The 26,556-nt window shown below is 34.9% G+C and overlaps 4 protein-coding genes across 4 annotated transcripts; 3 read left to right on the top strand and 1 right to left on the bottom strand.

The window, feature by feature from the left end:
* Window positions 1–1,825: 1,825 nt before the first annotated feature.
* On the top strand, window positions 1,826–3,139 carry LOC126890972 (matrix metalloproteinase-16-like). The gene has a single exon (XM_050660153.1). The coding sequence runs from the start codon at window positions 1,826–1,828 to the stop codon at window positions 3,137–3,139; it is 1,314 nt and encodes a 437-aa protein (XP_050516110.1).
* Window positions 3,140–5,407: 2,268 nt separating this feature from the next.
* LOC126892523 (matrix metalloproteinase-16-like) lies at window positions 5,408–7,561 on the bottom strand. The gene is made up of 2 exons (XM_050662085.1): window positions 5,962–7,561; window positions 5,408–5,759 (listed from the first exon to the last, which is right to left on the bottom strand). Exon 1 carries the CDS (start codon window positions 7,457–7,459, stop codon window positions 6,083–6,085), a length of 1,377 nt encoding a protein of 458 aa, XP_050518042.1. The 5' UTR covers window positions 7,460–7,561; the 3' UTR covers window positions 5,408–5,759; window positions 5,962–6,082.
* Window positions 7,562–17,991: 10,430 nt separating this feature from the next.
* Window positions 17,992–19,133, top strand: LOC126892009 (uncharacterized). The gene has a single exon (XM_050661416.1). The coding sequence runs from the start codon at window positions 17,992–17,994 to the stop codon at window positions 18,769–18,771; it is 780 nt and encodes a 259-aa protein (XP_050517373.1). The 3' UTR covers window positions 18,772–19,133.
* Window positions 19,134–20,393: 1,260 nt separating this feature from the next.
* Window positions 20,394–21,656, top strand: LOC126890971 (uncharacterized). The gene has a single exon (XM_050660151.1). The coding sequence runs from the start codon at window positions 20,394–20,396 to the stop codon at window positions 21,654–21,656; it is 1,263 nt and encodes a 420-aa protein (XP_050516108.1).
* Window positions 21,657–26,556: the final 4,900 nt, after the last annotated feature.

The raw sequence follows: 26,556 nt of genomic DNA, 5'->3' as shown, positions 1-26,556 counted from the left end.
AACGTTTAATAAACCTCTATATGTAGGGCAGGCAATTCTAGACCTCTCTAAGACAGTCATGTATGATTTTCATTACACTTACATGCTACCAAAAATGGGAGCAGATAGGTGTAAGCTTATGTACATGGACACCGATAGTTTTGTCTACGAGTTGCAGTGTGAGGATGTATATGAGGAGGTAATTAAAGCTGACTCTAGTAAATTTGATACTTCAGATTAGGGTCAATCCATATGAAATCAACCAATGACTGTTGCCGACTAATTTTTTTTATTTTTTATTTTTTTACCCAAGATTGTACTATGTTCAGAGAGTTGAAAACTGGTAGTCATTAATTTTTTTATGTTCAGTTTTTTTTGGCAGCCATTTTGTTTGGTTGCGACAGCCGATTTTGCGTTTTGCAAAGGTTTGCGTTTAAGTCTGTATCTCATTCATTTTCAAAGATATTCAGTTATAACAAAAACCATCTTAAAGAGCATTAAATTTACTATATTTTAAGCTTAATTAATACTTACATCTACTTAATAGTGAATTTAAAAAAAATTATAAACGTTAACGTTTTAGGAAGATAAATTCTCACTTTTGAAGTTAAAAATTTTAAAGAAGGAATTAAAACTCACCTTTAAATATTTTTTCAGATGTAGTCCTTATATAGCAGTACTCCAAACAGTTTTAGCTTTGAATGTCTCATCCTTTTTTTTATATATTTCAAAAATTGCAATTTGTCGAAAATCAACCACTTTTAAAAAGTTTTACGCCGTAAAGATAAAAAAAATGTACGTCAAATGGCTTGGCCTTGATGCAAAACATAATAGTTGGATTGATAATGACGCTGTCATCTAAAAGGTGGGGTAACAAAAGTATGCAACAGTGAGGAGAAACACGTTTTTCGATCTCAGTTTGTTGCAGTCAGTGCGCTAATAAAAATGTATTCTCAAGATACTGGATACTCAAGCGGCAGCGAGTATGATGTCACCCGCGAGTGTCACCCTTTCGCAATCATCCGAAACATCAACCGTATGTGAAGACTACGATCAAGATCTTGAAGATCTTCTAGAAAAGTACGAAGAAGCAGCCAAGAACGAGACCCATTACCTGCTGTACACTCAATTTGTAAATGGATCATACCAACTTGGATGTGGTCTAAGTCCAGCTAGAACATACACTCCTGCTGTAATTATGTGGAAATCACCATGGCAGAAAATATCTTTCAGTATCTATGAATGGGAACAATTAATTACCCAACTCAACGAGAATAGTTTTTTCTATGAGAACGTGAACTTTCCTGATCCTGTTGAAATTCAGTGCGGTGACTATTGCAGAATTCGACAAATAATCTACAACATGAAATTCCTTGAAATAACCAAGCACGACATTAACTTTTGTCTCTCAGAACTGCAAGTGAACACCCTTTTGGAAGCAAATAGTGAACTTTTAACACCATATCTGACTGTTGAATTTCAAAATTTTTATTACAACACGCTTAATATTGTTCGCGATAGTTTTAGTAATGAAAATTATACGTTTTCAGGCGCCATTCAAAAATTGTATGCATTTACACAGGAAGGATATACTTTACAACATATAGCGTTAGGGCAACTTATATTTTTCTGTAAACATAGGATCGCTAATGATCTTGAAAGAATTTAATAAAGCTTGTAAAAATATATATATATATATATATATATCTGTTTTTTTATTTTATGAAACTAAAGAAATTAAAAGAGAGTATTTTTGCTGCACACACCGCAATCATATAAGACCCAGGCTGGTGGGGTTTACTTATATCACAGTGATGTTTTCTTATTTGACTCAGTATCATTCGAGATGCATATCAATAAAGTTGTTCTGCTCATCGCAACTAGCATAAGTTTTTGCCTAGGTGGAAATTTTACTGAGATAAATGCAGTGTCACGGCTAGAACAATATGGTTACATCACCACAAGTGAAACTGCCAACACTGATATTACTGAAACACTAGAACAGTTTCAAGAAAGATATAATTTACCGGTGGATGGGAAATTAAATAAAGAAACGATGGAGTTAATGCAGAAACCACGATGTACCCAAGGAGACAATGCTTACGCTGTAAAATCAGCATGGAAAAAATTTGATATAAAATGGTATTTTCCTCAAGCAATCCCTGAAGCCTTGACAGTCACTAAAAGAGTATTTGAAATATGGGAAGAAGCATCAAAATTTAAGTTTACTTATCTAAGAATCCCAAATCCAAAGCCGGATATAACTATAACAGTAGTTCCAAAACAGCACTATTTTCGATACAATTGTCAGGGTAACGACGAATGTCCTTTTAAATTTACAAGTGGTGTATTAGCACATTCTTATTTTCCACCTACATCTGGGTGCATAGAAATTCATATGAATAGCAATCTAACATGGGATTTCAGTTTGAATTGTACAGTAGACGGTCGAACAAATTTCTTTGCAGTCCTTCTCCATGAAGTTGGTCACGCTTTAGGTTTAGCACACAGTAGCGATAAGAAGGCTGTAATGTATCCCTTTTACGAAACCTTTCCTGCCCACATAACTGATGATGATAAAAGGGGCTTAGAAAAGTTATATGGACCTAAAAGTAAATCCGCATCTATTTCAACTCAACCTGGTGTTACTAGGAGTAGTGTACCAACTTTAAAGACAACCACAACAGAAAGATCTAGGAGTACGACAACCACAACAGCTAGGACTAATAAATCAAAGCAAAATATAATAACGAATGTATGTGAATTGGAATATCCAGATTTAATATTTTTAGCATACGCTCCATCATTTCCAACATACCGAATGTATATAGTAAGTAAGGATCTGGTATGGAAATACGACTTAAATAATGAAAAGATCCCTACCAATGCTGAACAATTTATAAGATATTTTCCAAGGGGAATTACGAACGTGACACATGTTTTTCAAAGCACCAATGGAGATTTGATTGGTGTAAGCAGAAATCGTATATATGCAGCAGCATTTCCTAGCTTAAGAATTCATACAGATAACATGGTACCTGAAGTAAATAACGCAAGAAGTATTAACGGTTTATTTCAAACAAATTCAGGAAAAAAATTTGTTTTGATGGCTCATTTATTGAATTTAATGATAAAGACATTATCTCTAGAGGACGCATAAGTGATGTTTTTCCAGGAATACCAAATGATATTACATCAGCATTTAATTACATTGATGGACATATATATTTCTTAAAGCAAAACATTTATTACAAGTTTAATGAATTTACAAGAAGTGTTGTTGAAAAAGGTACTTTTAACTGGAATATGTTAGGTTTCCCTTGTCCTGATAATGGATTAATAAAACAACTGAAATCCTTATTATCCAAAGTAAATTTATTCTTTGAATGATTAATGCCTAAATGAAGATTTTTATTGGAAAAATGTAAATGAAAATAAAGAATATTTTATAATAAAGTCTTTTTATTTACAGATATTTTTAATATACATTTACAGAACTATTACAGAATTTATATTTAATATATACAGATATAAACTAGGATAAGGATGAACAATTTTTAAATATTTTTAATTTGTTTGTCGAAAAAAAAGTTAATTATTTTCAAAAGAGTCAATACCACTATCTATATCAGAATCATCAAATCGGGTATGTGTTGGCATTTCATGCAAGTCACGAGTACACGACACATCGTCTTTTAATTCAAATAATACTCTTTTAAAGCAGCTATGACACCAATACTTTTTTTCTTGGTATACATCCTCAATTATATCATGAGCATCGTACATCTCGTGAGAATGATCATAGCTAACAAATATATATTTGTTTAAAGTTTTATGTGTATATTTAAATTTAGAAAAACATATTTTGCATACGTTAAGACGATATTGCTGTAGCCAATATCCACTTGACCATAGGCAATAGCTAGAATAGTCTTCGAAAACATAATCCCAATCTGATCTCCCTAATATAGTGTTAATTAAATGTTGGTCTATTTCTTTGGAACATGTAATAAATTGAATTCCTTTATATGAAGGTTCAAGATCCTTTTCGGCTTTTTTTAACATAGCACGCCATTTAAATGAAGGAAATTTTTTGACAATCATCTTGGTTAACTTCCATGGTAGGGGGGATTGCTCCATGAAATCTGCTGCCGATATAATTGTATCGCAAACTTTTCTAACAGCTAATGTTGTTAACGTTGGAGGGTTCATCTATAACAAAACAACCCTATTCTAAAATACTGTAGTGACCCCACGGGAGTGTATCAAAACTGTTTGGAATTAAATAGCGTTTATCATCATGCGGACTTAAACCAATTTTACTTTGTTCGACAGAATAGACGTTATGTGCATACGATCTAATACAGCGTTGTGTAGCTGTTTTTTCTTTAAAATTTTTCAAACATTCAACATAATCCTCAAATTTTATTTTATTTTTAACAACATTATATTTAACTCCTTTAGATTTTTTAACGATCTTCCCACCCTGCACCTTGTAACTATACATTTTACTTCGAAGCCCCACAAAATGTGTCATAATTTTACCGTTGTTTTCATCTTTCATTAGACCCGGCACCTTTTTGTTTTTTTGCGGTATTTTATATATGTTATTTTTAGAATAATGGGTCAATCCATATCAAATCAACCAATTAAAATTAAAATGGTTGCTGACTAATTTTTTATATAATACCTTCAATAACTTCTACTACTTCTAACTATACTCTTCATGTGTGTAAATTACTTTGGATAAAAAATGGCGAACGATATCTGAAACACAATGGTAGATAACATTATAAACTAAAGGTATATTTGCAAAAAGAAAAAGATTTGACACACTGTGAAACAGAAGATTTGACAGTGGCAACTGCGACAAGATTTGACAGTTGACAGTTGCGGAAAAGAAGATTTTTGGTAGCTACAAAATTTATAAAAATATTATGGAACAATGGCGGATGACTAGGACTACTAGTGACGTCTAGCGGATAAAAATTGAACTATAAGTCAGTAGATTCCTTCGACGACACGTCGGACATGCGGCAAAAATATTATGGAACAATGGCGGCTGATTAGTGACTACTAGTGACGTCTAGCGGATAAAAGTTGAACTATAAGTTAGTAGATTCCTTCCACGGAGCGTCGCACAGTGGGGCAGGAGAGCTAAAAAGTTGGCATAAAATGAAAATACTAAATGCAGTATTTTCTGTCGCATTCATTTCAATTAAATAGTACACAATCCTGCGTATGATTTGGCATCATTTTTTTCCCATTAAATCCCCCTCCACCAGTTGCGACGCGTCGCAAAGGGCACATGGTCCCGTGTTAACAATGCATTGGGCGCGATAACGTGATTCGACTTACGTCTTACGTCGTTTGATCCACTTATTTCAAGTCAAAAGTTAATTTACTAGTAAAATTGGCTACGAGTAGATGAACAACACAGCCATCACTATAGGTATAGGGAAAACAATGTGTTAGAGAGAGAGGTATGTGATGTCACAGCTGATATAGGGAAGTATGTGTGTTAGAGAGAGAAACATGGTATCTCTGCTGCTATTGGTCCGATTTAAACGTACGACGGCTCGTTGGAATGGGCGGGAGATAACGAATACAAAAAAACATGGCGGCATAGTGCCAAAAGGGCGCTTTCCGATGTGACGACGTCCGATGGGGCGCGTTCCGATGTGACGGCGTTCTAGCGCTGGTCGATCGGTGCGCGATACCAGATGTGCGATCGGTACCTTAATTTTTCGCGGAACGCGAAGCAGATGCGCGGTCGGTACCTTGAGGTTTTCGCGGATCTCGTAGATACGAAGCGCGCGGCTGGTAATTTTGGAATTTAAATAAAACAACAACATAATGCAATTTTTTTATTAAAAGAACTATCACTAGAAAGGAACACAGCGGCGCAGCGGTGCGCGATACCAGATGTGCGATCGGTACCTTAATTTTTCGCGGAACGCGAAGCAGATGCGCGGTCGGTACCTTAAGTTTTTCGCGGATCTCGTAGATACGAAGCGCGCGGCTGGTAATTTTGTAATTTAAATAAAACAACAACATAATACAATTTTTTTATTAAAAGAACTTAAAAGGAACACAGCAATCTTTATTCGTATATAGTTACAATTTTGTTTAACAAAGTTTTTAATTGTTTTAATAGACCGTCTTCAGGGCAGGGTATCCCAAAAAGCCCCCAACTGAACGTTCCTGCTGCTACAACTTTACGTGTGTATTCGCTGTACTTATAATAGGTAATGTTTTGAAAAAAGTAAATAAACCCATCCGTGTACCGGAATGCTGATGTTATTTTATTTGGTATTCCGGGGAAGAGATCATTTATTGGGCCGCGGTTTAAGACATCTCCAGCTTCATTAAATTCAATGTATGAATTATCATTGTACAATAAATATGTTTGACCGCTGTTTGTTTGAAATAAGGCATTTATTTTGGTTCTCGTAGGTATAGAAGGAAACATAAAACTTTTTTGAAGTTGTAAATTAGGGAAAGATGCGTCGTAATACCGATTATTGCTTACAGTTATTAAGTGTCCCTCGGAATTCTGAAAAACATGTGAAACTTGCGTAAACCTCAACTCTTTAGGGAGATAATCAGTAATTAATTCTGGATGTTGTGGAAGACGCATCTCATTTAAATCAAACTTCCATAAATATTTGTCAGACCCAACGTACATGCGATAATTTGGAAACTGTGGAGATGTAGCTAGAAACATGAAATCGGGATACTGAAGTAGACAGATGTTTTTTATTGCAGGTGTTGTCGGCAAATAGATCCTATTTTTCGAAAGTATTGTTTGCGTAACTGGAGCTGTTGACATCGATGTGGGGGCTTCTGTTTGTCCATATAGCCTGCTCATTGCCTTTTTATCATCATCATCAAAACTTGTCAGATCTTGTTGATACCAAGGATACATAATAGACGAATCGCTATTACTATGTTCTAGTCCAAGGGTATGACCAATTTCATGCAGTAGGACAGCCAAAAAATTGGCTTCACCATCAGGAGCTCTGCCATTTCCTGCATACCACCGTTCATTGGCATCAAGATGGATTTCGATGCAATCGTTTACGCCAGGATAGTATGCGTGGGCTAATACTTTTCCAGGACCATCGAAATTAAATGGGCATTTAGAGGTTCCTTGACAACTTGCTCGAAAACTATGATTATTTGACACCACAGTTATAGTAATATCCGGCTTTGAAGAAGGTATTATTACTCGTTTAAACTTTAAGTTAGATATTTTCTCCCACCTAACGAAAGCGTCTTCAGCAAGATGTATATAAACTGGATTACTAACAGCTTGAGGAAAATACCAACTTAATGTTGTTTTATTCCACTTCGAATGAATTGCATAGTTATTGTCGCCAACAGAACATCGAGGCTTATTCATCATATTCATAGTATCAGTATTTAATGTTCCGGTCACCGGAAGATTGTATCTTTCTTGAAATTCAACTAAGGCCATATCTATACTAGAAATAGCATTACTTGATGCATTTAGATATCCGAAACGCTTAAGAAAAGAAGTAGCATACTTTAGAGTGCTATTCTCTGCACAAACAGTTACAGAGAGCAACAATAAGGCATGTAAACAGACAAACATCTTGATTTATACTAATACCCAAAATTTTTAATTGAGTTATTTATATAAATTAAGAAAATATTTGAAAAAACATTAAATAATGAATTGTTAGAAAATTATCAGCCCATACGTATAGGAAATTGCGGGCTGGTAATCTCAAAACACTACTTTGCAATTTTGTTATCACCCCGCATTTTGTCATTGAAATGCATTTGTTATCACGTGCATGGCGAATGCAGGTTTTTTCCAAGTCAAAGACTGATAAAACCGCGTAGATACAAACATTCTAGAACTATGTCATAGGGTGGGGCACGGGAACCTATAAGTTAGAAAGCGCGCCTCGGTTTGGTCTATTCCATACTGTTAGTGTGCTTCCATTTCCATACTGTTATTGTGCGTGTTCTTTCGACTAGTTTGCAAGGTAAGTGTTCTCTTAATTCTTTAAAATATTTTTTGGTGTCCGATTTTGAATAAAACTGTTTTGTTTTTCTACTATAAAATCTCGTGTCTACAAAGCAAGCATTTTGCACTTATTCTTTTTATGTTTTTTTTCATTATTGTTTAATCCGTTTTCCGTGGAATTTGCAGTAACTACAGATGCCAGCATGTTCGACAATTATTCTTTTTCATAATTCTTAAATCTAAGGAATTTGCAGTAAATAACGGACTGCAAAAAGGTCATTTTGAATGCCATTCTTTTATGTTTTTTTCAAGCAGGCATTTTGATAATTATTCTTTTTCGTAATTATTCTTAAATCTGTTTTCCGAGGGCGGTGTCCCGGTTCGGGAGAACTCGGAGGAATTTGCAGTAACTACAGAAGCCAGCATTTTCGGCAATTATTCTTTTTCATAATTATTAAATCTAAGGAATTTGCAGTAAATAACGGAATGCAAAAAAGACCATTCTGAATGCCTTTCTTTTGTGTGTTTTTTCAAGCCGGCATTTTGATAATTATTCTTTTTCGTAATTATTCTTAAATCTGTTTTCCGAGGGCGTTGTCCCGCTTCAGGAGAACTCGGAACATTTCGGTAAGTCAATCTTCGCAAAATTAACAAGATCTTGCCTGTCGAAGCAGATTACGTCACCAATATTTTAGGCATAGATAGTGGCGTGTGCAAAATCATTCACATCTAGGGTGTTGTAACATTCCTTTATTCTTGTTTTCCCTTATCACAAATCTTTTCAATATTTTCTCTTTTTTACAATTTATTTTTTCTGCTCTGGTAGTTATAATTTGCCTGTCGATGCAGATTACGTCACCAATATTTTAGGCATAGATAGTGGCGTGTGCAAAATCATTCACATCTAGGGTGTTGTAACATTCCTTTATTCTTGTTTTCCCTTATCACAAATCTTTTCAATATTTTTTTCAATTTATTGTTTTCTGCTCTGTTAGTTATAATATTCCTCATTTCAGATGGATTTAACTAAAATTAATGAAGCATCTCTGGTTGCAGAGAGGAAACCAATCAAAAAACTTAAGGACCTACCCCTCAACATTCCGGTGCCAATTAAGGAGGCCAAACTAGTCAAATCAAAATATGGTCAAGTCGTTCTTCTGGATGTAGGAGAAGAAGTGGTTTTTTTGCCGGGAAGAGTGACAGAGACCTATAGACCGATCATCGGCGAGTTTGCTGGCGGCAAATATTCAATAATATTTCAAGGTGTGGTGGACGTCGGAAGCAACTACCAGCCCCTAGCATCCTTCAAAATCGCCTAATTGAAAATACTGAAAGAGAGAGGTAAGCATTATGGATATTGTTAAACAAAGCGAAAATTTATTGTTATTCATCAAAAGAGTTAGAAAGATAGTTTTTGATAAATTCACAGCTAAAGACAAAGAAATTTGGTTGAAACGCTTAACGAAACAAATCAAAATTTGCAATAAAGTAATAAAAAACGCAATTTGCCTATAGGTACAATTAGAAAACTGCAAACACATATAGGACATTTTAAACATTTTAAACAGATTATTTTAAATAGACATGTAGGTATGGGTCTAGACAACAAACTAAAACATAGAGTTAAATGGGAAAATGTAGTTTCCGCGTTTAATAGTCGAATTAAAACTGGAATTATAGTTAATTTATGGCATAAGGACTTAGCACATTTCCTAAATGATTGTTATATTATTTTTAAAAATAAAATCAGAAAAATTTTAAAGGTAGATAAACTTGTTAAAGTTAATGTTTGTTTTTGTGGAGAATTTATTAAAAAATCTGAGGAGAATGAAATTGTGACTTTTAAATATTTTAATACAAAAAATGCTATACTAGACATATCTACCGATACAGAGCGGTGGTTTTTTGAAAATGTTAAAGATAAAATAAATATTAAATTATCTGAGTTTCAGGAAAAAGACTCTGGTTTTGCATTAAATAGAATAATATCTTTAGAAGTAAATATTAATCGATATGAAATTGGAAATGGTTCATCTTATATTAAACTCCCAAAGTCTATTCAAAAAAGCGTGCTTGCATTAATATAAAAAATTCAGATCAGGCTTGTTTTTATTGGGCAATAGTTAGTGCCTTCTATCCGGCTAAAGCAAATAAAGAACTTACGTCCTCATATCCATTTTATAGTACAGTATTAAAAACAGAAGACCTGGAGGCACCGATGCCGTTACATCAAATTTCAAAATTTGAAAAAATAAACAATGTATCAGTCAATGTATATGCTTTAGAATTACTAGAAAATAATAAAAATTCATTTTTCACAGTATACCCAGCAAGATTAACTAAAAAAGTAGTTGCCAAACATGTAAATCTTCTTTTAATTCAAAATCACTATTTTCCTAAATTAAACGATTATGAGGCACCTCCAGTGGATACTGATGATTCTGAAATTAAGTACCACTACTGCCATATTACTGACATATCTAGATTAGTTTCTAGACAAGTAAATAAAAGAAGGCACAAATTATTTCTTTGTAATAGATGTCTAAATTATTTTTCAACTGCAGAGAAATTGTCTGAACATGAAAAAATGTGTGCAGATATTAATAATTGTAAAATGTCTTTTCCTAAATATGATGTTGTTAGTTTTAAAAATTATACTTATAAACAAACAACGCCATTTGTCATATATGCGGATTTTGAGTGCATGTTAGAAAAAGTTACAGACCACCAATCACTTTTCACTAAAAAATATCAAAGACATATTCCGTATAGTGCTGGATACTATGTAAAATGCAGCTATGATGAAAAGTTGTCTTTTTTTAAAAGTTATAGAGGCATTGACTGTATGGAGTGGTTTGCTAGTGAATTACCGAATTTAGCTCAAAGTATTAATTCAAAAATTAAGACAATAATACCAATGGAGGAAAAACCAAGTACCTGTGGGGCTACAGTGTGCCACATATGCGAAAAATGTTTTTCTTTCACAGATATCGTTGTCAGAGATCATGATCATTTTACGGGGGAGTTCAGAAATTACGCCCACCAAGCATGTAATTTAAATTTTAAAAAATTGTTTGTTGTCCCACTTATTTTTCATAATATGAGCGGATGACGGTCATTTTATAATTTCTGAGTTAAGTAAAAAAGGAGATATTAGTCTACTTCCTATCAATAAAGAAAAATACATTTCATTTACACTTAACGATAAAGTTACTAATATAAAATTTCGATTTATTGATTCATTAAGATTTTTAGGAGCTTCTTTAGATGAATTAGCATCAATATTAGATAAAAATGACTTTAAAATTTGCAGTCGAGAATTTAGCTGTTTAAGTAGCGAAAAATTTAAATTAATAACTAAAAAAGGGGTTTTTTGTTATGATTTTATTGATTGTTGGGAAAAATTAGACATTACCGATTTACCTCCGATAGAGGCATTTTATAATAAACTAAACGATAAGAATCTTACAGATGAGCAATATACTCATGCTAAAACAGTTTGGGATGCATTTAGCATTGCAAATTTAGGTCAATATTCAGATTTGTATTTAAAGACCGATATTTTGCTTTTGGCAGATGTTTTTGAAAATTTTCGAAAAAAATGTTCAATAACTTATGGTTTAGATCCCGCATGGTACTACACAATGCCTGGTTATTCTTGGGATTGTATGTTGAAATACGTGGGGTGTAAGCTAGAGTTATTGCGTGACGTTGACATGATACTGTTTATTGAGAAAGCAATTCGTGGAGGAATTTCAGTATGTAGTGGCAGAATGTCGGAGGCTAATAATAAGTATATGCCTAAATATGACTCCACAAAGCCCTCAAAATACTTAATGTATTTTGATGTTAATAATTTATATGGGTGGGCTATGGGAGAGCCCTTACCCTACGAAGGGTTTGAATGGATGGATGTCAAAGACTTTAATGTTATGTCTATACCTGATGACTCTCCAGTAGGGTATATGTTACAAGTTGACTTGGACTATCCTCAAAAATTACATGATCTGCACTCAGATTTTCCATTCGCTGCCGAACACCGCAAAGCTTTGGGTTCAAATCATACGAAACTAATGACAACACTTTATAATAAAAAAGAATATATCGTCCATTATAGAAATTTAAAACAAATGTTGGCTAATGGGCTAGTTTTAAAAAAGATTCATAAAATTTTAAAATTTAAGCAAACTGCGTGGCTGCGACCCTACATCGAATTAAATACTCGACTTAGAGCTGCAGCTACGAACGAGTTTGAAAGAAATTTGTACAAATTGGCTAATAATAGTGTATTTGGAAAGACCATGGAAAACATTAGGAAACATAGAATAGTAAAACTAGTCCGATCATGGAATGGGCGATATGGTGCCAAAAATTTAATTTCTAGTGCGCGGTTTCATAGCCGAAAAATATTTAATGAAAATTTAGTAGCTATAGAACTAATTAAATCAGATCTAGTTTTTAATAAACCTTTATACATTGGCATGACTGTTTTAGATATATCAAAATTATGTATGTACCAATTTCATTACGACTATATGCTCCCAAAATTGGGTGCAGATAAATGTAATTTAATGTATATGGATACCGATAGCTTTATTTATGAACTGTACTGTCATGATGCATATGAGGAAGTAATAAAACAAGATTTATCAAAATTTGATACATCTGATTACGCTGTAGATAATATATATAATATTCCTCGGGTAAATAAAAAAGTTTTAGGAGTAATGAAAGATGAAAATAAAGGAGAAATTATGACAAAATTTGTGGGATTACGATCAAAAATGTATACTTTTAAAGTTCAATCTGGCCGAATCACTAAAAAAGCAAAAGGGACTAAATATAATATAGTAAAAAATGTTATAAAATTCGATGATTATGTAAACTGTTTAAATGATTTTAAGGAACAAACTGCTACTCAACGCTCCATTCAGTCATATTACCATAACGTTTATAGTATAGAACAAACAAAAATTGCGCTAAGTCCTTATGATGATAAAAGATATTTAATTTCAAATAGTTTTAGAACGCTACCATGGGGGCATTACAGTATTTTAGAATAGATTTTTATTGCAGAAGAACGTTGAAATGTCTCACAGATGTGTTACACCAGACCTATGGACTCCCGCTAATCTGCAACAAATAGCAGCCAATAAAATTTATTGGGATGTAGTTGATGCTAATACAAAGACATTTACGCTTCCAAGTGGAGAGCAACATCCTCTCCCTCAAGATGTGATTGGTATTGAACGATGGTACAGTAAGCAAGGATGTACCGCGAATTTTAAGATTCCCAAGCAAATACGATCCAGTTTAAACGTAAATTGTATAAGAGAATTAAAACTACAAATTGTGAAGAACTGTGAAAAAGTGATGTCATGCGGGTGTCGAAGATGCGGGGCTCCCTATGGATTCCCCCCAATTTACAAAAAATAGCGAATACAATCCTAAGTAAATTGTCTAAGAGAATTAAAACTACAAATTGCAAATATATAAAAATTGATTTTTTGAGACGAATTATGTTCATAAGCTACTATCTCTCTTTTGTACTAAACGCATAACAATATCCACGTGCTATCTCTCTCTTTCTTGTATATATATTGTAAAATAGTTTGTAATATATATATATATTATGGTAAAATAAAAACTCTAAATTGGTATTTTTTTTTTTTATTTATTCAAATCATTAATTACCCTAATTTTATAAAAATAAATGAACTCCCTAAGAGCATTGTTTGTCATATCATCTGACATTATAGAACAAAAAGCATACAATATTTGCAAGGGGTTTAAACTATCTGCAGCATTTTTACAAAAATCTAAAACATTATAATAATATTCACAAAAGTTCAAATTTTCTAACAACTGCATACGAGGCGATAGCACACTAGTGTTAAGTTCAACAATTTGCTTCACTTCTTCTTCATCCATATAGTACTCCACACCATGCTTCTTAACAATAATGAATTTACAATCATCGTAAACTATCGGGGTAACAGTGCAGTATTCTTCGCATGGAAAAGTTGGGTGCATGAGGTCATCAGTTGATTGGAAAAAATCAATTAGTTGTTGTGTGATGATTGAAATAAAGGAATACCATTCGTATGCGCTGAGTGATATTCTGGTAGGTTTATATTGTTGAGATAAAATCACTGCAGGCGAAAATGATCTTGCAGGGCTTATACCACATTGTACTTCATAGCCCGATAACGTGTATTTTGTTGCAAGCAGGTAGAAAACTTCTGATTTGGCGGCAGCCTCATAATTTTCCAAAGCTCTATTTAATTCTTGATTATAGTCTTCGTTGCTAGGCATATCGATGCTAAATTCACAACCACCTGAGGAATACCCACTATCTTGAGAGCCACCTGAAGAATACCCACTATCTTGAGAGCTCATGTTCACTTTTACTGACATTGATACTGAAGCATGAGTTCTTTTATAGTCCCCTACTCCTTGTGGTAAAAACAACCTCTTTGCAAAAAATGTATTGCTACGCGGCGGATTAAAAGATAGATCCTCCTAAACTACGTCATTAACGTTAATCCAGCTGTTATGTTTGCTGTCCATACCGAGCCATTTCACATACATCTTATTGCCTTTTCGTCTAAGTACTTTTTCAACCAAGTAAATGTCAGGGTTTAATGTTTTCTGTAATTCTTCTTCGTAAAACCCCCCGCTAATCGGTATACCGTGCATGTCTTCAAGCAAATACGTTATAGGATTTGTTATCTTAACTTTTACAATTTTAAATAATTCCGTCGTCCAATTGGGCGTGTAGGCCTTTTCAAATAAATGTTTTGTCTTTGAGACACGCACAATGTCACCAATTTTATATTTTCTTGGACCAGCAATTTTTAAATGACTATAACTCTTGTTTAAAATAGCTTTTTCGTTGGATTTGTTGACCTGAGATGGTTTGTATCCCGTTTTACTGTGCCTTGTATTGTTGTATTCCTCGGTAATTACAGGTAGAGCTTCTAACCATTTGTATGATCCATGTAAACTGAAATACTTGTACAACTTTGCTTTTAACGTTCTAATGACTCTTTCACAAATGGCGGCTTTTTTAATCGTGTAGGTGCTGTAATGATTAATTTCGTGTTTTTTCATTAAATTTTGAAATTTTCTGTTATAAAATTCTGTTCCCTGATCGGATTGGAGGTTCTTCGGAAGTCGTCGAGTATGGGCGAGAATATCCGAAAATGCTTGAGTAATTTCCTCGCCAGTCTTGGTCTTTAGAGGGCGTGTCCACACATATTTTGAAAAACAATCAATTACGACTAGTATTAGTTTAAAATTTTTATTTTGGTGTGCGTAAGGACGCATTTCGGCCAAATCCATTTGCCACAAGTCATCGATTCCTTTGATTATTGTTCGTCGACGAGGATAGATTTTTCGTGCTGGTTTATGCAATTCGTTCACCACCTGTTCCTTTTCTGTAGACATTTTCTTATTAACGACTTCCAGCATCTACATCTACAACATGTGTGCGCAATAGATCAATATTACGTACTATATCCTGTAATGTTTGCTCCACTTGTTTTAACCTCTGTTCCATCTTCATATCGTGCATCGTATGGTTTGCAAGTGTTTCTGCAGCTTCTCTTATGCTTTTATCCGCATCCTTTTTTAGTGTATTCACATCATCTTTGATTATTTTTTTCAATTTTTGCTCGAGAAGTGGAACTGTGGTTTTATGAAGCTCTTCTCTTACTTGATTTAGTTCGATCGCTAAATGTGGAACTGTGGTTTTATGAATTTCTTTTTGTACTTCGTTTAGTCCGACGGCTAAATCCTGTATATCATTAGTTTTTTGTTGCAACAACTTATTTATATTGTTCTCCGTATCCTTTTTTAGTGTATTCATAGCATCTGCGATTATTTTTTGTAGCTTTTGCTCGAGCAGTGGAACTTCTTTTCTTACTTCGTTTAGTCCGATTGTTAAATCTTTTATATTAATGGATTTTTGATCTAATATCGCATCATGGGCTTTAATTATTGGAAAGTATACGCTACGCATCTCATTTATTAGATTATCAACGTATTTTTTCGTTGCAGCATCACTATATTCTGATGGGTCCTTAACATTACAAATTTTCACATTTTCGGCATTAATGTTTCCGGCAGGAGTATGTGGAAATGTAACTCGTACTGCCTTTTGGGTGATACTGTTACGAGAGTGATGACCGAATTTGTCGACACTCATAATGGAAATGATGCCATCATTCTCAGTTACTCTATTATATTGGCTTCTTTTAGTTCATTGATGATAGCCACGATTTCGTTGTCGTGAGATGTGTTGCCGGCGTCTTTCGAAGCCACCAAGAGTTTAAGACGATCAACTAACTCATTGACGTCATCCCAATAAATATACTCTAAGGGTGCAGCGTTGTATGTTAAACGAGAGTCATCCAACCCCGTTCCTTTGACCGTAGATGAAGATGCTGACCGAGCTGTTTTCGTTCTGTGGTCGAGTTCTTTTTGTGAACGAGTTGCATGCTTTTTCATTGCTGCATCAGATGGTTTGAATAGAGGTTTAATAATAGAATGATATTTTTCTCCGCTGGAACCTTTAAGGCGTCCTAAGGTATCCAGATGAATCTCTGTGTTAATCAGCAGTGTTTTATACTTTTGTAAATCCTCATCATTATACTGTTCTGGGTTTGGGTTGGCATAAAATAAAAGGTGATATAGGCCTGGCGTACCACTTAACCTACGTTCTTCAAAATCCCGTTCTCGAATTATTACTATGTCTCCATTGTCTTTGTCAAAGTTTATTCGACGTTTTCCCAATATCCAGCCACTAATACTATCGTAAAATGGACCATAGTTTTTATCGATTTTATCGTCTTTTATCAAATATTCTTTTATGTACTTGTGACTTATTGGAGGATAGTGGTCGATATATTCGTCTGTGGCGTCCATCGGAATCTCGTTAGAACCGGAGATTGGCTCTTGAATGTTTTCATCAGATGCCTCGGGTGCATCAAGAAATACATCCTCATCCTCCTCCTTTTTCACCTCTTCTTTTTTAACATGTCCAAACTTGTTAGTGATAGTATGATGTAACGTTTTTGATGATTGAGCAATATCCTTGAGAGGCTTCGAGATTGGTTTAAAAAGTTTATTTAGTGACTCATCTTGCTCTGTTCTACCTAACTTCAATGCCAAATATTTTTTGCGAATTGATCTAGCCAATTCGGTAACTTTCTTCTTGCGAAGGGCAATGGCGACCGTATCATCTGGCATTTTGCTGGCGACTAAACAAACACCTTACAATTTTATATATTTATCAAATCCTTTGCGATATCGTCCATTGTTGAGAGCAAAATCTTTCATAATTACCACAGTACCATACCTATCTCTCCAACATTCTGAACACATTTTTTTAAATTCATCAAATGACATGTCTGGCGATACGTGTTCATCAAATATATGTTTCAAATTTATCTCGTCTTGCTTGAACAGCACAATCATGTTACAATTGTCTCTTATTAGCTGCTTAGGTATTTTTGAATATGTTTGGCATAAGTAAGCCGCATCGATATCTTTATGTCTGCACATGGAATAATACTCACGAATCTTGTGTTGGCCATCACATGCGACATCGTCAAATAAAAACAGAGTTTGGTTGAGCTTTGTTGGGATCAATAATTTCTTCATTGTCTTTAAATGGAAAATACCCTACACCTTTGACTTGCGCTAATGCATCTCGCAATAGTTGGTATTTCGGTTGAAAGAGGGATTTTGAATAAACATAGACATTTTTAAACTTGACGCCATTTGGACTAAATAAAAGTGATAGCATGGCGTTAGTTTTTCCACATCCACTTGGACCACAAATAATGGCTCTGAATGAGTTTGGTAATAATTTTCCATGTTTACTGTTGGTTGCTTTCTGTACAATATCTAGATTATCAATTGGTAACGTCTGCTCTTGTTGAATGACTCTCATCGTGTGTTAAACATAGTAAAAATATGAACAATATATTACCAATGTCACCAAATGCATGACCATCAGTCCAATGTTGGTGTTCAAAGGGGAAGGTCTTTTGAACTCTCTAATTAATAAACTTCCAGTTGAGCTTCATATTCCTGGTTATCAGTATTGTGGACCTGGAACAAAACTAAAAAAACGTCTTGCACGCGGAGATCCAGGAATTAATCCTTTAGACGCAGCTTGTAAACAACACGATATCGCTTATTCGCATCATACATCTCTCGAAGAACGTCACAAGGCCGATAAAGAATTGGAAGATAGGGCTTGGGAGCGATTCAAGTCTAAGGACGCTAGCTTTGGCGAAAAAAGTGCTGCTTTACTTGTAACCGGTGGAATGAAAACGAAAAGAAAGTTGGGAATGGGATGTCCTCGTCGTCGTGGAAGAAAGGGACGTTATTCTTTCAATCGGGATGTGGTACCTAAAATTGCAAAGTCCATGAAGAGAGGAGCATCGTTAAGAGATACTGCTTTGACAGCTGTACGAATAGCAAAATCGGTAATTAAAAAACTTGGTGGACGAAAAACAGTTGATCTTCCACGAGTGTTGCCACTAAAATCTGGAGGTTTCCTACCCCTCATACCCCTATTTGCAGGTCTTTCTGCATTGGGGGCTTTAGCCGGTGGTGCAGCAGGGGTGGCGAAGACTGTGGTTGACGCAAAGAACGCCCAAAAGAAATTGGAAGAGGATATGCGCCATAATAAGGCGATGGAACACATCGGCTCAGGTCTGTACTTGCGTAAGAAACCAAGAGGCGGATTCGGTTTGTATCTGAAAAAAAACTTCCAATAAAGCTACCCAATCGTCCGCTGTACGACTTAGAGATTGCGCATTACGCGAAAACACTTAAAATCCCACATTTTCGAGGTGTTTTCATGAATGACACTCTGCCTAGACACGGTCCTCGAAAACGTGAATGCGCAATAGTTAATCTAGATGCATCAACACACAGCGGAACACATTGGGTAGCATATAGAAAGATAAATAACGACGTAGAGTATTTCGATTCATTTGGTAATTTGAAGCCGACCAAAGAACTTGTTAAATATCTAGGTACACATACAAAAATTTTCTATAATAACCATCAGTATCAAACCTACAATCAAATCATTTGTGGACATTTATGCCTAAAGTTTTTATATAATGGAGCATATTAAAGGCATGGAACTGCTTCTAGACCATATATTTCGCAAAACACGTTTTGAAGAATTCAGTGAAGAAGAACTAAAATTAATACCGCTAGATTATATTATACGAACTGTAGAACCTATAGAATTGTTATATATATGGCATAAATTGCCTGGGGAATATCGACAAGAATTTAACCTGCAGATACTACTTCCCTGCTTCGTGCATTACAACAGACCTGATTGGAGGACTCATTGTGATGGCCCACCCGGTTCTCAAGCATCTTGTCATTTATGTAAACTTGCTTTAGAACAAATAAAAAAAATGTGAATAAATTTGTTTTTTACTGTATATAAACCTATTAATCTATTGACCTGAATCAGTCATCATGTCGCAGTTGTTGAGAGTAAACAGCACCAATTACATATTCTCGTTTCAACCTCCCACACCGATCGTATTAGATCCGAAAAAAGATTACGAAATAGCTCTTCGATTTTTCCATTCTTACAACAGTATACCAAACATCGAAAATTGTAAGTTTTATTACTACGATGTCAATAACCGAGTGCAACATTTTGATTTCCCTGATGGATGTTATGAAATTATCGATATTGAGGAATACATACAAAAGAAATTGGGGGCTGCCAATACATCTAAACCTGACATGATATTTAGTCTAAAACCTAACCACAATACGTTGCAGTGCGAAATCTTCAGTCAATTTAAAATTTCATTTCAACCAAATGACAGTCTTGGTACAATATTAGGGTTTTCTCCCGTAATACTAAATCCTAGACAGACACATTCTTCAGATCTACCTGTTAGGATTATTAAAGTATCTAGCATACGCTTTGAATGCAACATTAGTACCGGAGCCTTTGACGGTAACAGACCTGCTCACACGCTCTACGAATTTGTCATACAATCAAATCCTGGGTACGCAATTGACGAAACCCCTCACAATTTGTTGTATTTACCTGTTGTGCCACAGCGTGAAATTACCAATATCACTGTGTTGGCTGTCGATCAAGAAGGACGACCTGTGAACTTTAGAGGAGAAGAGAGCACATTGGTGCTGGAACTTAGATCAAAAAGCAGATGGGATTAGTAATAGAACAATCTACCCAGAGAACGCCATTAGTTGTGCAACCATCTCAGCAGCAATATCTTAAACAATCTACCTACAGAACACCATTAGTTGTGCAACCATCTAAGCAGCAACATCTTACGTCTGCAAACAAATTGTTTTTACAAACGTTGGGTTTTAAACTGAAAAAATGACTACAATGTATGGAAAGAGAGCGCGTTCAAACAACATCACAATGCCTCCAATATTTGATATTTATCGTAAGCCAATATTTGATGAATCGATTCGAAAGGCTGAATACCGAACTTATGCACCATTCATCAAATCATTCAACTGCAATGATATTGTCGAATTTAGCATTAATCAAGTTGACTCGTTTTTTGCAATGAGCGAAACCTTGTTATGCATTAAAGGATCACTCGAAATAACTGGAAATGGTGGCGTCAAACTAGCAAATAATGTGGGTGCCTTCCTTTTCGATTCGTGTACGTACAGCGAAAGCGCAAGGGAGATGGAAACAGTGCGGGATCCTGGCATCGTAAGTGCTGTACGTGCCATGACATGTTATACGCAAGAAGATTCTAATTATATGGTTATGGCTGGATGGAATTACCCTAAGGATCCAATTCTAAACGCTGCAGATCATTCATTCAGCATACAGATGCCTCTTAAGCATGTTTTCAACATTTTTAATGATTATCCATTGATTACGTGTGGTCGTCAAACAATAAGACTAGTTCGAGCTCGAAATGATAACGATTGCATAGTTATTACAGAAAAACAAAACGCTGACAAAACTACAACTGTTACAACCGCTAAGATTAACATTACCAATATTGAGCTTAGAGTGAAGCACATATTCCCCAATGATGATATTAAATTGGAACTCATGAAATCTATTCAACAAGATCAACCTATAGTTATTCCGTTTAGAAAGTGGGAATTACATGAATTACCTGCTATTACGAGAGGTGCCAGGCGTGAAGTTTGGGCTGTTAAAACTAGCACATCAGTTGAAAGACCTCGTTATGTTATTGTTTTCTTTCAAACCAACAAACGCGACAAGATTACAGCTGATCCTACTTTATTTGACAATGTCAACATCCAAAGTATTAGATTATCGTTAAATGGAGAATACTGGCCAAACGAGAGAATGCAATTGGATTTTAGCAAAACCGATTACAATGAAGCCTATTTTAACTATACCGAATTTTATCCTAGCTACATACATTCCCAACAAAAACGACCTCTACTCGATTTCTCAGCTTTTAAGAATCGTGCATTGTTCGTTATCGATTGTTCGAAACAAGAAGAAAGCATGAAAGCATCCACCGTTGACGTAAAACTCGATATTGAAGCGAATAACGGTTTTCCCGACAATACCAAGGCCTATTGTATTATTATTCACGACTGTGTAATGGAGTACTTCCCTCTCACCGAAATTGTAAAAAGTCTAAATTAGATGCATGAGGTGTCAGTAGTACACGAGCAATCATCATGAGAATAGCATTCGTAGATATTCAGGGATTCGTTGTGGATGGGTGGTTTGTTCCTAAAGAACTTTCCATTGAAATAGGTTATAAACGAAGTCATTACATCTTTTTGCCTCCGAAACCATTCAATGCGCTAAGTAATGTGGATAAGAAGACCGCATCATACATGGAGAAGAATCTGCTAGGCATCCGGTACTCTGATGGAGAAGTTGAACTATCTGAAATAAATAAGATACTGCAAACCGAGTTGTTATATACAGCTGACTGTATCTACGTTCGAGGGAAACAAAAAGCAGAATATTTGGATAAGAAACGCCACGTTTTTGGAATTGTTCCTCATATTATTGATGTTTGCAAGTTCGATGGTACGCCTCGTGCTGCTGGAAATCTTGGTTTTACTGCAAACCCCCCATGTCATGCCGCTGGATTATTTTCATGTGCAGAAACAAATGTGAATCGCCTGCGTGACTGGTTTGTCAATAAAATAATGCCAATGTAATTTTTCTGTGTACAAAATAAATATTTTTTAAAGTTATGGGTTTTTTATTTAAACGCCTTATTTATTGATCAAGTCTTATATTACATAATGATTCAAATTTTCTCTTAACAATTTTAAATATAATCTTTATAATTAAAATAAACACTGAAGCTAATATTATACAAGTCATTGCAAAAACATTATCTATTTCACTTTTCATGCTTTCTTTGTTCATCGTTGTTGGCGCCGGCGTCGATAACATCATTAATAGTAATTGGATGAATTCGCCTTGTTGGAGTTTCCCTAAATAAGTAATCCGCAGCACTTGAATATTCTTGTCGCAGCTGCTGGCTAAATTCCTTAGGTGTCCAGTCTATGCTGCTTCCCAGTGTTAGGTTCTCTATTTGTTTTATAACCTTATTTTTATCCTCATAAAATAAAACCTGACTTCTTAACTGTGTCAGTTTTTCTCTAAATTCTGCTAATTTACGTCTATACTCATTCAAAGACATGATGTTACTACCTCACGTCGCGCTGTGACAATAAGTTCTTGCGACTGAGCTCCCCATGACAATAAGGCCTACGCGACATTTCACGAGCCCACGTGACGTTTTGACGTGACGTTTTTACGTGCTTTGACGTGACGTTTTACGTGACGTGCTTTGACGTGACGTTTTTACGTGGCGTGCTTTGACGTGACGTTTTTACGTGACGTGCTTTGACGTGACGTTTTTACGTGACGTGCTTTGACGTGACGTTTTCACGTGACATTTCACAAGCCTACGTGACGTTTTGATGCGACGTTTTACGTGACGCGTTGACGTGCTGTGTTCCTTTTCTTTGCAAGTCAGGTTGGGTGGTCTAAGGCGTTGGCTTTAAGCACCGATGGGGTGCGAGGGTTCGAATCCCTCACCTGACACATTTTTATAGATGACCAGACACGTCACATTCTGTTAGGCACTGTCAGGTACGGACAAGAAGATTACGTGACGTGCTTTGACGTGACGTTTTCACGTGACATTTCACAAGCCTACGTGACGTTTTGATGTGACGTTTTACGTGACGCGTTGACGTGCTGTGTTCCTTTTAAGTTCTTTTCATAAAAAAATTGCATTATGTTGTTGTTTTATTTAAATTCCAAAATTACCAGCCGCGCGCTTCGTATCTACGAGATCCGCGAAAACCTCAAGGTACCGACCGCGCATCTGCTTCGCGTTCCGCGAAAAATTAAGGTACCGATCGCACATCTGGTATCGCGCACCGATCGACCAGCGCTAGAACGCCGTCACATCGGAACGCGCCCCATCGGACGTCGTCACATCGGAAAGCGCCCTTTTGGCACTATGCCGCCATGTTTTTTTGTATTCGTTATCTCCCGCCCATTCCAACGAGCCGTCGTACGTTTAAATCGGACCAATAGCAGCAGAGATACCATGTTTCTCTCTCTAACACACATACTTCCCTATATCAGCTGTGACATCACATACCTCTCTCTCTAACACATTGTTTTCCCTATACCTATAGTGATGGCTGTGTTGTTCATCTACTGCTACGGATATTTGATCTTCAGGAAAGTGACAATATTATTACAGATGTGATATAATAATTAAGTAAATATAGTCTTTTATAATGTTGTTTAAAATTACCTGTAAAAAATATCAAAATATGCATTTTTCAAAAAGAGCAAGTGATTTGTTAGTGTTCCCAGACTGATCCAACTTTAATTTTGTTTTATTTTGAAAGCTTGAGTATCATTCTTTAAAAAGTCATTTTAACTTTTTGCTCATATTTGCTCCTTTTTTCATAATTTTATTTTGTGTGAGACTATGTTGACCTAATTAAATTGAATGACACTCTCTTCTAATTTTTCGTTATTGGCACAATTCAAGCATAATAATTCAAGAAAGTGTAGTAGATCCAAAACAAATTAAGATGTATTCCACTTTTTGTTGATTAGTAGTGATCCACTGATCACAAGCACAAGAAACATAAATAGAAAGAAATTAGAAGACCTGCCAGTGGAAGCACTGCATATTAGTGCATAATATATTATGTTCAAATCTCCGAATGTGCAAGATGTTGACGTCACATCTGATGATTCTGATGATGATCTGCAGTTTAAGTTTTTCAATATTTTACCTACAAAATTTTGTTATTCTTATAAATATGCGGTAAATGGTTTTAAAGAACAATTTGGTTAAACAATTTTTCAAAAATAATGTTAACACAATTGTTTTGAGATATAAATAATATTAGATACTTAATAAATCTACATAAAAACAAGTAAATAGACTGTAGATTTATTTTAAATTAAAATGACTAAACTTCAAATATCATTTAAATCAATATTGGTAGTAACTACGGACATGCAGCTTTGAAAATTTTGAGCAAAACATTTTTTGAACAAGCCATCTTTCAAGGAAAAATATTTGTAAAGCGAGGCCCAGGAAGAAGAAGAACATCCTGGTTAAAGAACTTCAGAACCTGCTTTAACACAACATCTGTGCAGCTTTTCCGCGCTGCTGCAGATAAAATAAAAATTGCCATGATGATCGCCAACTTTCGTCACGGATAGGCACATTGAGAAGAAGAAGAAAACATTGAAAAAACATCGTTTTTCTTTATGTACACACAACTTATAATATTTGAAAAAAAAATTGGCCATAATATATCGACAATGATTTAATGCCAACTTTTGTTGTCTCTTGCCCCACTGTGCGTCGGGGCGTGTCACATCATCTGTCTCTCTCCCACACATTGATAAAACGCTCTCTCTCTAACACATTGATTTCCCTATGTGTAACCATTTCGGCATTACTTATCTACTGACGGGCTTGCCGGACTTCTGAATTGGATGCCGTCTTTGAGCCAGATTGGTACCGTATCCTCCAGTATCTCAGTACAAACGGGAGACTCCTTCAGTACCTATCAAGCGGAGTTACCTACTACCGCAGACTTTGTGAAATTGGAAACTCCTTGGCAACTCAACTAATAAACGCGCCTTCACTACAAGTAAAGTCAGGTACGAGGACGATAGTCGATGTATAGAAGAAATTAAAACGAATCGCTCATGTGTGGTGTGCGCTCAATGTTTCGATGGTTCGAAAAGCGTATCCTATTGTCGAAAACATAAAGTATGCAAACATACAAGTGCCTTACCGATAGCAGCTCTACTCGCGCTGGTCGACTATTCGCTGATAGTTTCTGACTGGTTTGACCGCTAGTTGGAACAAACCTATGGGCAGAGGTCAAAGTATGGGAAATAACAAATATTAGGAAAATGTTTTAAAAAAAATTTTTGAAAAGTATTGTTCCCAGTCTACATTGAAAGTTATTTTCCTCATTAGTAAACTTTATTGTTTTGTAAACTTTATTGCCTCAATAACCCCCCACTCTTTTTCTTCTCTATCACCACCACTGCCATAATACTATCCTCTTTGGGTGTATATAACAGAGATGTATTTGCAATATCACCACAGTGTATTTTAATACATAAATTAATTATATTCTCGACGACTATACAACAAGTTGACAGTTATTTGAACAGTAGTAACAGTTTTAATCTAAAAAATGGCTAACAAAAGGTAAGTTTTTGACGTTATTTTTACATATCGTTCATTTGGAAGAAGAGGGTTACATCTCAAAATGTTAAAGTTTTTTTTTATTGCATCAGTACCTTGCAAATAATGACTTCTACTATGGAAAAAATTCGATTTAGAGAACACAGTTATATCTTGGAATATAATAGACAAAAATAAGTTAATTTAATTAAAAGGGTGATTTATTTTTGGGATATAGAGTTATAAGTAAAGATATAACAATTTTTCTTAAAAATTGTAACACTTAAAGTGAACAGTGTGTTCTGATAGAAGAGTACTTTCTTAGTTGTAACTTTTTTTTGGATAATTCATCATAAAAAAGAAGCACTATAATGTGCGTAAAAAGCAGTTTTGTGAAATGTAACCTTATTCTTCAAAGTTATTTTGTTTTATGTGAATTATCCTTTTGTTGCATTGCAAAGATTTTATAAAAAAGTGGGAATATCTGAAGCTAGAAAAAAAGGACTGTTGTCTTTAATAGAGAAAAGCAATGTTTTTCCGAATACTATTTAAGTTTTCACAAAAATTGTAAAGAAAATCAATTATTATTATTATTATTGCTTTGTTTCATTACGTGTTGTAAATGGATACGAACTACTTAATAAGTTTTTATAATGTTTTATTAATAAGTTTTATTAAATCATAATTGATATAATGGCATTTTTAATAATTTTTATTAATAAAATTCCTAAAAAATGTAACCTTATGAGCAAACATAGGGTATTAAAAAGATAATATTTCTTTATCCAAGAAGGTTATATCTAAGTTTTTTTTTAAACCTGATATCTTAAA

This window comes from Diabrotica virgifera, chromosome 9 (assembly GCF_917563875.1).
Source record: "Diabrotica virgifera virgifera chromosome 9, PGI_DIABVI_V3a".
Lineage (NCBI taxonomy): Eukaryota > Metazoa > Arthropoda > Insecta > Coleoptera > Chrysomelidae > Diabrotica > Diabrotica virgifera.
The sequence above is the reverse complement of the archived record's forward strand: the minus strand, read 5'-3'. Positions and strand labels throughout refer to the sequence as shown.